A 12,099-nucleotide genomic window follows, 5' to 3' on the forward strand; every position below is an offset into this window, starting at 1 on the left:
ATTTATTAGGTTCGTCATTTAATCTCGTAAAAAATATTTTTACAACTTTAATATAATTGGTATAAAGTTATGAAAGTTATGGTAAAATATTTTTGTTAGAAAAAGGAATTGTTTAAACTTGTGAAAAATCTGAAAAGATAAAAATATTTAGCATCTTCTAAATTCTCATACTTTATAAACAAAATCGAATATTTAAATTAATAATTGCCAAAAAAGTAAAATCAAATTGAATAAAAGAGAGATTATATATTAAAGATTAGAAAAATTAATTAATTAAAAGATATAACAGGGGAAAAATCTTTATTATTATTGAAAATTTTATTAGTATTGAAAAAATTATACGTATTATTCAATTTTTTAAATTCTAATTGTATAATATATTTTCTAACTATAAATGTAAAATATTTGTTTAAGTACATCTCTATATAGAACGTTTTCTTTTTTCGTAATAGTATATTATGTTTTCTAAAACAAGTATCACAAATGATACAAGCGTTCCCCAACATAGTATCAGAAAAATTAGATAGACTTGATGCAAGTCGATCATCTTGAACTGTATTTCTTCTATATTCTTATATTCCTCCATTTTTATATTCATCCAACGATCTTTAAGAGCATCCATCAGTCCAACTTCGTTAAATTTGATGAGTCTGAAAAATGCAAATTGACGATGAAAAAATATGTGGTATCTATTAATTAAACTAATAATTTTATAGATGATAAATATATGTAAATCCTGATGTTTATGATTGTGCAATACTTACGCATAATCTATAGTTTTCTTGTAGGGATAATTTTTCTGAAATCCAAATGATATATAAGTTTCGTTGTAATTACCAACGGCTAAGAGCGGACAGCCGTTTCTATTTAGTGCCCCAAATCGATCATCAATCTCGTACATTGCATATTTCTTCATATTATCGCAAATTTTGTTATGCATATCTTGTGCGATACTTATGAATTGAATACGATTAAGTAGATTTTTACCATTCGTGTTATTTGCATATTTATTCTAAAATAATAAGTGATAAATTGTATTTAAAGTGTATATGTTGTTTTTAATTTCTTTTTTGTAGAAATTATTTAATATACGCATGTAATAAAAAATTCTAAATATTTTTTATATGTAATCTATATTATATGATATTTTTCTCCTGGAATTTATAATGAGTTATTATATATTTTTTAAATATAATTTATGTTATATCTTATATATACACACACACACACACATTATACATACATACATAAACACACACACACACACACACACACATATATATATATATATATATATATATATATATATATAAAACTCTCGAATATGATTATAATATAAAAATTTCTTTCAACGTAAAAATTAATTTTGCTACAAACAATTTTAATTTACTATACTTATTAATTAAAATTTCTATATTTTACTCGAAAAAAGGTAAATTTATGTAAATTATTTTCGATATTTACGTGAAGATAATAGTAGATGTTGGAGCCACGAAATGCTAACAGGATTCTTTTTGTATTGGAAAAAAGAGTATCTAAATCGTTAAATGGTAGCATCGTTTCTTTAATCGTCATACGATATATGAGATGAGAACTAAAAGCTAACAATACCAGCCATGCGAATATACTTTTTGATATTGACAAAATTTTAAACTTGTTGTAAAAAGCATCAGGTATATATCCTATAAAAAAGCATAGATTATCATGATTCATCTTTTCTTCAACTTTAATTGTTCTGTAAACTGTAATGCATAATTATTATTTAGAGTTGTAGCTGAAAGTTTCCTTTTGCTTTATTGCATTTTACGTTTGTTAAAAAATTCTATTGATAAGAAATTTTGATAAAATTATATTGTCAACAAGATAAAATGCGTTTTTATATATATAATTTTCATAACTGTATTATGTACCTTGTCCACACATCATAGCGTAAGAATGAAAAAAATGATCACTTAGATTGAAATTTACGGAAATTTCTTTTTTGAGTTTATAATCCATCGGTATTTTTTGCAGAAAATAACCGACAAAACTTAGGATAATAAATAAGAATACTATAGAATACCATGTTTTTGGACAAAATAACGTAAATACCCATGTATTATCAAATTGCCAATCCGGATGAATATAAATGTGAAATCTGAAACGTAAATTCATTAACAATCCACTATTATACTACAGATAATAAAAAAAATATAAAACAAATTTATTATTTCGTCTTTATGCCTTCCATCCGATTGTACAAAAAAAATTGCAAATAATAATTTAGAAATGTGCATTAAAAACGAGCAATTTCTCAATAATTTATATATTATTAAATTATACTGATATAAAATCTCACTGGCTTTTCCAAAGAACCATTGTGTAATCCAAGGCATCCATGCTACTTATGAAGTACCCACTTCTCATGATTGCCTGTGCTTCATTTCGTGTTACCATACCTATTACGCCGGTATAACTGCCGTTGTTTAGCTTCTCGCCAAAATCTCGATTAGTCGTTTTCATTGGAATAAATCTGAAAAATGCGATAATTTGATTAATGATTAATTTATAATTAATAAATTCTTGTCTCATTACACGAATAAATAAATGCATCTATTAAATATAATATTAAATGTAGTATTTAACTATTTACTGACAAAAAAAGATTTATTGTAACGTACGTAAAATTGAGGTAATCTGCAAGAAGATACCATAAATTGCCGCAAATACCATCAACTTTCGTGTCATTATCATAAAACATTATCATGTTTTTTTCCTATAAATAAAATAAAATTTTTTTATTTTACAATAGAAAAAAATTATTATAAATATACAGTTTCCAATATTGTAACAGTATCATATATTCTCTTATGACAATATTATAACATAAAATATTAAAACATAATTCTTTATAATATAAAGAATTAAAAATTTGCGGATTTTGGAACTCTTTAGAATCATTTAGAATAATTTCAATTCATTACCTCATAATATACAGCTCTTACTATTTCGTTTTTCATATCACGTATTTTTATCGCTCGACGTTTGGCTAAATTTTCTTTTTGAAGAGCAGTAAATTGCGGAATACTAGACAACTGCACAAATTCCTGCCTTTGTTTTGACCAGATTATTCCGCTCACAGCACAACAGCCAATGATTGCAAATTGAAAAACTGTAATCGTTAACATGCATCGCTCAACCATTTTCGCGAATTTTTAAGTTTTAGTTCAATTTTATGTCAACCATGCGGTATAACTGGAATATAACATGGAGTATAACTGAGAAAATGTTAGATTGTAATTTTTAACAGAATATTACGGTACGGTTTATTATTTCCTTCCTATATGACTTATAATGCACAGTTGTTACAAGATCGTTGAAGGTTGATATCACATAATCACTTTTCTGGATTAATGGACATCAGACAGTAATCGCATTCATCAATAATAATTTAGTTTAATGATGTTTAAATCAGAAACATATTATTTTGTCGACCAATTAAATATTTTTGCATTTTGCATTTGCATTTTTTTTATAAATATACTTTTTATAAATATTATTTAAATGATTGATTTTAATCTTTCTCAAATGTAATTATTCCATAGTCCATTCTTTTATATAAAGTGTTTGGACAAATTTAATACAGATATAATATAATATCATGTAATGCGAAAACACATATGTGAATATAAATCCTATGTTTAAATCCTAAATTTATAAAATATATCTTATTTTTTGTCAAGATATTATTTTATTATTTTTTATAACATTATTAGTTTACATTAAATTTTAATTTTTTGAGAGGAATAAAATTATGTAATATTAAAAAAAATAATTTTTTAATAGAGTTCTGGGAAAAATCCATATTTAATTAAATATATACTGATATTTGATTATATGGATTAATATTATATTTCTTCCCCGAGTACATATAATGAATAATGGAATGATTGATTTATTATATACAATACAGATATATTTGAATAAATAGAAAAACTATATAGAAGCGTATGGTAATGACATACTATTTTCTTCAAAGTATTTCTTATATATGATCTATAATTTATATGTCATAATTCTTGTATTTCTCGTCAATATTATTTTCTTAAAGTTAAAATACATAAGTTTTTATTTGCAAATAGTAACAAATATAATGAACTTACAAGAGGATAAAAGGGTTTATATAAATAATATAAAGCAAATTTTAAATTCTACTTTTAATAAAAATAAATAGTAAATATATATATATATATATATGTATTACAAAAAATATTAAAATATAATAATAATATTCGGATTAAAGCTGAATTTATTGGCTGGACTCATATTAATTGTTCTATAGCAAAGCCATCGAGTACAGTTACATTGATATTCTTGATATAAATAATATACTTATAAATAATTTGTAAATATTTTTTTGATTAATAGAATTTTTAATTATTAAGATTTCAATTTATACAGCATTAATTATGATTTAGAAATAAGCGCAGTATATACATGGTAGTTTTTGAGTATGAGTTAAACATTTTTATTCATAAATAAATTTTTTGTTTATTTGCAATGATATAAATAAAAATAATCATGATTGCTTGAGTTTATAAGCATACACAATTTTTTCAATTATGAGAATAATAAAAGCTATTATTATTCCACAGCACATCATTATAATTATTAAAGCAACTTGATCGAATTGAATCATTTTCGTTGTCTTAACATTATTATTATCCTTATATTTTCTTTCCATCCAACGATGTTTTAGCATATCCCAGAGTCCAACTTCCATTAATTTGAGTATTCTATTAATAAGAGTTATCTTTTTACATATATAACAAATTATAACATAATATACAGTTTTATTTACTTAAATTGCTGTTTTTTACCCAAGATCGATAGTTCTTTTGTACTTAAAATTCTTTACGATGCCGGAAACTATCCACATATCTAAATAGGATTGTCCAATTGGAGTTAAGTCGCACACAATGTTTCTTGCTTTGTATTCATCTTCAGCTTGAAATGCAACATATTTTGAATTTATTGAGGAACACACCATATCAAACATTTCTTCAAGTGTTGATGCAATGATGACGCGTTTCGCCTCTCTTATTTTTACAAAATCTTTGGTAGTACTTACCTATAAATTTTAAATAATAAACATTCAAGTATGTACAGGTATAAAGCATTCTTTAAAAAGTCTTTTAATTATATATTACAAACAGCAGAAAAATGTATTCAATGTAAAAATAATATTTGAAATTTAATTTAAATTACGTTTATTAGCATATTATATGTACAATTAATATTATAAACATGTATTTATTATTACTTTAAATGCAATATCTGCAATAGAACCTTCCAAACTAACAACGCTGTATTCAGTACGAGTAATCAAAGATTGAAGATCATTGAATGGCGATATAATAATTTCTTTTGTCATAAAAATAAATAATATAGCATTAAATGCCATAGATATTATAGAACGAAAGAGAGTTAATGATACTTCTACTATTTTTGATCTTCCATCAAGGTCTTCAGGAATATGATCTATTATAATTATAACATAATTAATTATTTTTCATTATTAATGCAGAATTTTCAAAATTAATATATTATGTGATTTCGATAAAGATTCTTGATTATAACAGATAATACATGTCACATTTTGAATTAATATTAACTTCTTTGAGTGTTTTTATGAATTCATAAAATTTAGATTTCGATTTCTAAATTAACTTTAGAAAGTTATAAATCTTTCTCTTTTTCTTCGTGAAAGAGATATATAAAAAGATATTACATAATTTTCATAAATATGACATGTAATATCTGCATTATTATTTAATTTCATTTGTGAATGTAATTATAAAAGTATAATTATTGAAAAACGAGAACATAGGAATAAAATATTCAAATTGCTTATTCACTTTGACCGCAGAGCATTCCAAAGTTATAAAATAAATGTTCGCCAAAGTTCGTGTTTTTGCATCTATTCTCAATCCGTGCGAGAATAATTTGTGACCAAAAACTACAGACAGTTAGCATTATATACATAAATAGTATCATGCACCATACTTTCCAAGAGAACACCTTTGCCATCCATGTGCTGTCATGCGTATCTTTATGGTAAATGTATGTTCGATAGCTATCAAATTGTTTTAAAATTAATATAGCCATCTATTATATAGATTATTAAGCTTTTATCAAATTATTAAAGACATATTTTACACAATATGATATGAAGTCTCTTTCTCTACGAACTAATTATTTTTTCTTTTATTTAATGTTTTACAAAACTTGTCATCATTAAACAAAGCAATTCGATATACCTATTCATCCATAAAGGCATTGTAAAATCAGCTGCCAGAAGTCGTGTAGTATATGCTTCGATTTTTGGTATAGCAATAGTTTCGTTACGAAAAAGTATGCCTAATAATCCTTGTGCATAAGTATTGTTTTTCTCTAATATACCCATGTTATGTACATTTGTTCTTACTGGTTGTAATCTAGACATACGAAATATTCCTTAATTGTTTATCGTTAGTTTTTTTATATCCTTTTAGATAATTATATAAAAATATATAGATATAAAAATAAACGAGTAATACGTTCTTAAATTTACATATATATATATATATATATATATATATATATATATATATATATAGATAGATACACTTAGAAATATATTAATTGCTTTTACAATTTAATTAATATAATCTTACGTAAAGTTTAACGATTCGGAAAGAAGAGTCCATAATTCACCACAAAGTCCTTTAACTTTCTTATCGTTGTCGTAGAATTCAAAGAAACTTGGTTCCTAAAATGTATAATCGAGAAAATCATTATTTATTTTATTTTTTATTTTTTATTATTCTCTCTCTCTCTCAATTTTTTGTATCATTTGATTAACAAGTATTGCATTATTATAAGTAATAAATGGTTTATTCATCCGTTTTCTAATTATGGAAGATATATTTTTCACGTTATTGTAAATTATCACACTTCTATGAATTAAATATCATTTATATGCAATAATATTGATTACGTTTTTGTGTCCTTAAAAATTTTTACAATTTTTACATTAAAATTTAAGATGCCAAAAATTAATGTATATAATATTAAAAAACTACAGGAAAAGTTTTAAACAATAATTGTGGGAATTTCTTTAACTTATTTTATAATTATTCATTAATTAATAAGTGTTAATTTATATCATTTAACATTAACGTAACATTCTAGATAAATTTATATATGAAAAAGGCTTGAATATTTATATATTACATAATGTATATAATATATAAAATATATAGCTTTATATAAAAATATTCATAAATAATTTTTATAATGAATTTCTAGAATGCTATGCTATGACTGCATATTATTATTAATTAATATCAAATAAATTATAAATATTAAAACGAGTTAATGTTTGAGAAATATAGATATCGCATGGTAGATAGATTTCACAGAATATCTAAGAACATTAGATATCTATATAAAAACATACTTGGAAAGATGTTAAGGTCAAATTCTGCAATTGAAAATTGTGATTTTCCAGTGCTCGATTTTGTTTGAAACGTTCTTGTTGCACCATGGCATATGCGGGTATACTAGAAATTGGTACGAAAATGTTCTTCATTTTGTTCCAAATTATGCCGTTCACCATTTTAGACGATGATAACACTCCATTGATATAATTAATCGTCTCACAAAGAGGTTTTGCCTGCACTTCGTCGACTTATAACGATTAATGACAACTACGTTATTTTGTTGCGTGATATAACTCTGAAATTATTATCGTATATCTGATCACGTTTGCTCGTTAGCAGAATAAAAGACAAATGAGAATAAAAGTGTTTGATATGTGTTTGCTTTAGATAATATCTCTTTCTGAAATTTGTGTTAACTTAATTTTTAGCATTAATTTCTAACTGAGAAAATGTGATGTATATGATAATACAACATTGATACAATATTCGATTAATCATACTTTTTGATTACAATATTTTCTATTTACTTAGAAAAAGGAATTGTATATTATTATAAGAAATTGTAGAATTACAGTAGAGATATATGCAATATATTTAAACGATGGTAGCGTTGAGATCGTGAATCTAAGATATCTTACAGTGCATTTTGCTTACGTCATTTACGGTTAATCAATTTTATCATGATCTACAAAATGTATTTGTATCTTTCCATGACGGAAAAATGCAAATTTTTTCCTTGTGATGGCATATCGATGTTATCATACAATGAAACTAGTGCAGAAGTAAAAGCAGTCAAGGACAATAATGTACATGTCATAATGCAAGAAGATACATGTGTGTGTACGTATATGTGTGAACAAATTATACATTTACAGGTATTATTTTTCATGCACTTTATCTTTTACTACTATATATATTAATAAGATACTATGTAATTAAGAATCTATCATGATATTCTATCATGATAAAAATAGTAAAAATTATTTAATGCGACATTAGATACAATAAATAAATAAATAAAGTTAAATTAAATGATTCATTATCATAATAATCATTATTATTAAAAATAATCTCGAAATATACATATAAATAATTAAACATTGTGATCATACATTAAATATAAAATATTAATATACTATTTATAAATTGTAAATATAAAAATAATCTAATTAATGTAAAATAAAGAAACTATATTATATAATTATAGTCAATTTATATTAAATTATATAATTATATAAATAAAAGTTCTAAAAATAAGTTTATCTGTATTCTAAAAAATTCATTATTCGATTTTATTAATTCCCAAGATATTTATCATAATTATTATATATATATATATATATATATATATATATATATATATATATATATATTCCTTTCTAGTAGGAAGGAAGAAATAATCAATCGCAATATATACGAAAAACATGAATTGTATATTATATTTGATTGAATATATAAAGGTCTTAAATGTATAAATGTATATAATCTTTCACTGAAGTTTTTATTCGACATAAATTAACTTAGATCTAAGTTTCTGTGGCGAACCTTCGAGGCGGTTAGGATTACAATCGATACAAATTTCTCGATTCGGAGGTTCGTCAGTTCTAGAAGTCTTATTTAACTTTAAATAGCACTTTCGCGCACTCTCCGTTCATTGTCCGTCCGGCTAACGAACATTGGAGGTAAAAACTGCCGAACGATAAGTTCAGTTTTTTTTATTTTTTCTCCAACAAACAAAACATACTTTTTATGACTTTTTTTTCACATTAATACAAAATTATAAAAAGTTATGATACAGTCTTCCTTCGGATACATTAATTCTACGTTTTTTTAAATATCGTCTTGCATTATTATTCATTTTCTGTTTAAAATAGGTATTAATTTTGCAAAGTTTATCATCAAATAGTGTCGAATCGAATGGCAATAATTTAGTATTCTTTTTAAGATGTATATTGTATGTTCTATACATAAATAACATGTGATTTATACATGTGAACGCTGATAATTTTCCGTTTCATGTCACTGATTGTTAATTGATATTAAATCTTAATTTTATTTGCATTTTCGAGGTCAAAAAATACTAAAGATATATGGTCGAAAAATTAGTAACGTCTGACGAATTTCGTAGTAAATTATCTCTCTTATTAGTAATGTAAAATTATACTATATATTAAAACTTTTTTAAATATTCACAATGTGACACATGGGGGAAGCCATGAATATTATAATAAATTAATTTCTCTTATGTTTTCCGACATATCAGGCGTTATGCGCTCCACAATTAAGGTACGCCAATTATATATATATATATATATATATATATATATATATATATATATATTATATACATGTATATATAATGCAATTACAGAATAATAAATTAATAATAATAAATTAGTTTTCGATTAAAAAAGAGATCCCAAAGATTTACAGGTAAAAGATACACATGCAGTTAATATACAAATTGAATACGTTTTTGTTAACAGTCAATATTCACTATCCGGATTTGGCATACGATATGACGATTATAAAAATTGCTTTTTAAAAAACATCTTAAAATATACATTCATAAAATACACACACTCACATATTTTTCTCTTTCACGCTTGTTCTCTCATTTCCGCTTATTACAATATATATCCGATTGCGCGTATTCGCATCTTTTTGAACAATTCTGTAAAGATTATTTGAAAACATGACTCATAAGATATGCCTTATATAGAGCATAACAATATTCCATACAATATTATACTCTTTGGACAGAGCATGCATAATTAAACATTCGTTTTAATGTAGATATCAATATCCATTGATATTTTGCAAGTTTCTTTTTATGAAATAGAATTATCTCTCTCTCTCTTTCTCTTTGCTTTTCTTATATATAACTTATGAGTAAACGTATAAATTATACATATATTCTCACTCTAATATAATGTTTCAATGAATATCTTTCCGTAAAAATAAAAGATAAATATTTAAAATTTTATCTTATTTTTACATGACCATAGTCATAAATGGGGAATCATATTCAAACATGATATCCGATTCTATATTCTGCCTATGTAAGTATTAAACTATTTTATATGTGTGTGATTATTAACACATATTATTAAAATAAACGGCAGTATAAAATACGTGCATGTTTATAACAATAAATAAATACAGGTGTATGGCAGTGACATTAAGTCTTGCAGTTAGCTTCTGTATTTCTCTTTCGTTTAATGCTATCCAAAAAAAGTCTTCAATAATATCGTGAGAATACATACCATATGTCATCCGAAATACGCGATAATATAAAATATGTGTATATTTGTAAAAATAAATAAATATACATATATATGGCAGGGATTAATGTTGCAGTAGCTTTTTGTATTTAGTCTATTCGTTTGATACTATCTAAAGGAATATCCGATAGTGGCGTGAAGATCCGATAATGTTTTATCATTATTGACGATTTATTACGACAAATATACGAAAAACAGATACATTCGTCGCAAAGTCGTTTATTTCGATACTCTCGTCTCAGTTGTGACTTTACTGGGGTCAGGTAACCTGACAACCAACTGTGCACCATTTTGTAATGATCTTGGACCATTGTTGAGCGCATTCGATTTAGGCACACCTGCTTGAGGTGCTATTGCAGGTAAAACTTTCTTCGCGCCACTTAATTTAGGCGAGCAACACTGTTTATCATCATAGACGTCATTTAGATTGACATTCGTAGTCGGATTCTGATAATTAGACGTTTTTATCGGTGTTCCGTGTTCCATACTGAAACCGCAATTCAGTCTTTGTTCGACGCAGTTAGAATTCGGAAAAGTATTCACTGCCGGCAGCATTTTTATCGCGTTATTGTGATCATTAAGATTACAGATGACCATTGGCTCAGTGCCAGTCTTCTGATCGCTTTTGTATATGGGCGCTGATAGTTGTGTTGAGTTGGTTTTATTCGTGCTCTTATGGCTACTGCCAGAATAACTGGTAATAGATTCATTGCAGAAATCGCTCAAATAAGTTCGATTTATATACCAATTGTGTAATCGGTGGTGAATCTCCGGGAACTGCGGCCTGCGATTCGCTACTTCGTGCCAACACTCAATCATTAAACTATAAATCATTGTCGGACAGTCTTCCGGACACGGCAACAATTGCCGTGAACGAATCATATCTATGACTTCCTGATTATTGTATCCGTAATATGGCTAAAGAGAAAAAAAAAATATATAAATTGTCAGAAAAAAATTCAAAATTGAAATATATTGCTTTTATATTTTATAAAATATATTCCTTTACCTGTAAACCATAGCTGTAAATTTCCCAAAGTACAACTCCAAAACTCCATACATCTGATTCGGTGGTAAATTTACCATAAAGAATTGACTCGGGTGGCATCCATCGAACAGGTAATAAACTCTTGGATTGTACTCTATAGTAATCGCTGCTGTATATATCTCGTGATAAACCAAAATCTGAGATTTTCACTGTTAAATCATCACCCACTAGACAATTTCTCGCTGCCAAATCGCGATGGACATAGTGATGACTAGCCAAATATTCCATGCCTAAGGAAAATAAATAATTATCATAAGATATATAAAATAAATAAAACAAGAAAAAAAAATTGTAATAAATCAAA

General features: G+C 25.3%; 3 protein-coding genes across 5 annotated transcripts in view; all 3 read right to left on the minus strand.

Moving 5' to 3' along the window:
• Positions 1-421: 421 nt before the first annotated feature.
• LOC112637617 lies at positions 422-3,182 on the minus strand. The gene is made up of 7 exons (XM_025407680.1): positions 2,964-3,182; positions 2,661-2,755; positions 2,339-2,512; positions 1,911-2,137; positions 1,465-1,682; positions 765-1,012; positions 422-650 (listed from the first exon to the last, which is right to left on the minus strand). Exons 1-7 carry the CDS (start codon positions 3,180-3,182, stop codon positions 422-424), a joined length of 1,410 nt encoding a protein of 469 aa, XP_025263465.1.
• Positions 3,183-4,558: 1,376 nt separating this feature from the next.
• On the minus strand, positions 4,559-7,705 carry LOC105248793. Its single transcript, XM_020026734.2, has 7 exons — positions 7,481-7,705; positions 6,696-6,790; positions 6,300-6,476; positions 5,898-6,115; positions 5,287-5,520; positions 4,860-5,094; positions 4,559-4,775 (listed from the first exon to the last, which is right to left on the minus strand). Exons 1-7 carry the CDS (start codon positions 7,637-7,639, stop codon positions 4,559-4,561), a joined length of 1,335 nt encoding a protein of 444 aa, XP_019882293.2. The 5' UTR covers positions 7,640-7,705.
• Positions 7,706-10,435: 2,730 nt separating this feature from the next.
• The window catches only part of LOC105248787 (tyrosine-protein kinase transmembrane receptor Ror), a 239,485-nt gene continuing 237,821 nt past the window's right edge, over positions 10,436-12,099 (minus strand). For 2 of the 3 annotated variants that reach the window (XM_011253773.3, XM_025408827.1), the window contains exons 13-14: positions 11,757-12,025; positions 10,436-11,665 (exon numbers count right to left, since the gene is read on the minus strand). In XM_011253773.3, coding sequence (XP_011252075.1) covers positions 10,967-11,665; positions 11,757-12,025 — 968 coding nt within the window. In that variant the 3' untranslated portion in view covers positions 10,436-10,966. The remainder of the gene's footprint in view (positions 11,666-11,756; positions 12,026-12,099) is intronic. The other variant, XM_011253774.3, reaches the window with a different exon arrangement.

The sequence above is a fragment of the Camponotus floridanus genome, unplaced genomic scaffold (genome assembly GCF_003227725.1).
Source record: "Camponotus floridanus strain SB8 unplaced genomic scaffold, Cflo_v7.5 scaffold1, whole genome shotgun sequence".
Taxonomy (NCBI): domain Eukaryota; kingdom Metazoa; phylum Arthropoda; class Insecta; order Hymenoptera; family Formicidae; genus Camponotus; species Camponotus floridanus.

Bases quoted from the DNA above. Each gene is read 5' to 3' on its own strand.
- LOC112637617 (XM_025407680.1), bottom strand. From the start codon at position 3,182: ATGGTTGAGCGATGCATGTTAACGATTACAGTTTTTCAATTTGCAATC. The intron at 2,756-2,963 runs GTAATGAATTGA...TTTTATTTATAG, and splicing joins TAAGAGCTGTATATTATGAG to GAAAAAAACATGATAATGTT. The intron at 1,683-1,910 runs GTACATAATACA...GCTTTTTTATAG, and splicing joins CGCTATGATGTGTGGACAAG to GATATATACCTGATGCTTTT.
- LOC105248793 (XM_020026734.2), bottom strand. From the start codon at position 7,639: ATGGTGAACGGCATAATTTGGAACAAAATGAAGAACATTTTCGTACCA. The intron at 6,791-7,480 runs GTATGTTTTTAT...TATACATTTTAG, and splicing joins TGACCTTAACATCTTTCCAA to GAACCAAGTTTCTTTGAATT. The intron at 4,776-4,859 runs GTAAAAAACAGC...TCTTATTAATAG, and splicing joins AAAAGAACTATCGATCTTGG to AATACTCAAATTAATGGAAG.